This window comes from Pteropus vampyrus, unplaced genomic scaffold, assembly GCF_000151845.1.
Source record: "Pteropus vampyrus isolate Shadow unplaced genomic scaffold, Pvam_2.0 Scaffold540, whole genome shotgun sequence".
Lineage (NCBI taxonomy): Eukaryota > Metazoa > Chordata > Mammalia > Chiroptera > Pteropodidae > Pteropus > Pteropus vampyrus.
The window spans coordinates 163,901-165,343 of record NW_011889321.1 but is presented as its reverse complement, the minus strand read 5'-3'; the positions used below and the strand labels follow the sequence as shown (position 1 = coordinate 165,343).

Genomic DNA, 1,443 nt, shown 5'->3' with positions numbered 1-1,443 from the left:
GAGGCTCCCGCCTCATCACCAGCCCCCAGGGCCACCCCGCGAGGCTCCCCTTTTCTTTCCCCCTTCCACCCGTGCCCCTTCTCCGTACCCCCCGCCCCATGGAACCGCTTTCACTCGGTTTGAAACTCGGTTTCTGTTGCGACCTCGCTGCCCCCGTCACCTCCTGTTCCTTCTGAACTGAAACGGAATATTTAAAACTCAAAGACATGTATCCTGAAGCAGCATCTCCCCCGACAGGGGAGCAGAGGCTCCACCCAGAGGCCCCTTGCCCCCTGGCAGCACGTTGTCCCCGGCCAGCGACGGCAGCTCTGCGTCCTGTGCCACGGGCGCTGGATGACAAGCCGGCGTCCCGTCTGAAGGCCTCACCCCATCAGCCTCCGGCCGGCGCTCGGAGCCCAGATGCGTTCTGAGCGGCTCCAGGTTTCCCGCGATATCGACGGGAAGGTCAGGCTATGTGCGGAGTGGCGTCCGAGCTCCTCTCAGAAGCCTGTCGGGGGGAGGAGGGGCGCCCCCCGGAAGCTGGTGCCCTGCAGGGGGGACCAGCCTTCCCGCTGTCACCAGCGCCAGTCACCTGGCAGACCCACTGGGAAGGCCTCAGGACGCAGGGCAGTGGGTCTGGGCGGAAGGACATTTCACGACAGTGGCCCCGGGCCTCGGTGAGCCACGGGCCTGAGCCCCTCTGAGAAGCAGCTGGGACAAACCATGGAACTGCAGACACATCCGGCCGCGAAAGCCTTCTGCTCTCCCTTTGCCTGAAAATGTGTCCGCAGATGGTGGGACCAGCACAGACCACACCCGTGTCCCCGATCGTGTCGCAGCCTGAGACAGAGTCCCCACAGAGGCCTCGGGGCCACGTCTTGGCTCACTCGCGGTTCCTGTTTCCCGGGGTTCCTGTGACCCCCACGTCGGCCCACGTCAGAACACTTCCGGACCCCGGTGGCGAGCTGTTGGAGGGACAGATCCCACTGTGGCTGGGCCCTGGGGTGCCCCGACACCAGTGCCCCTGCCTCCCGGTCTGCGGGGACGCCTGGAGGGGGCACCACACGGACGCGCTGGGCTCCAGGCTCGCCCCCTGTCCCCCTCCTTCCCAAACCGCTGGGCAAGAGCGACTCTGCTTTTCTTTCCCAGCCCCTCCCCGCCTCAGCCCCTGCTGCCCGAGAAAGCGCTGGAAGGAGCCCAGGCCCCGCTGAGTCACCCACCTCTGGACACGCTTAAATAAACCAGAGGCGGGTGACTCAGCGGGGCCTGGCCGCTGGAGGATGCAGCCAACCAAGCGCCAGCCCGGCGATGTGCTGCCTCCCCTTGCGAGCTCCGAGTCACCGGGGGAGCAGGAGCCGGGGCGTTTTTAAGGGGCAAAAACCAAGTAGGAGTGCGTGTGTGTGTGTGTGCGTGCGTGTGTGAGAGAATCTGTGTGGGAGAGTGTGTTAACTGTGTGTGAGTGTG

The 1,443-nt window shown here is 65.4% G+C and overlaps 1 protein-coding gene across 1 annotated transcript in view; it reads left to right on the top strand.

Annotated features, from left to right (window-relative positions):
* The window catches only part of LOC105308022 (COP9 signalosome complex subunit 8-like), a 19,889-nt gene extending 19,479 nt beyond the window's left edge, over nucleotides 1-410 (top strand). Inside the window, exon 9 of the mRNA XM_023525191.1 lies at nucleotides 298-410. Within this exon, the coding sequence (XP_023380959.1) occupies nucleotides 298-410 (113 nt within the window). The remainder of the gene's footprint in view (nucleotides 1-297) is intronic.
* The last annotated feature ends 1,033 nt before the right edge of the window (nucleotides 411-1,443 follow it).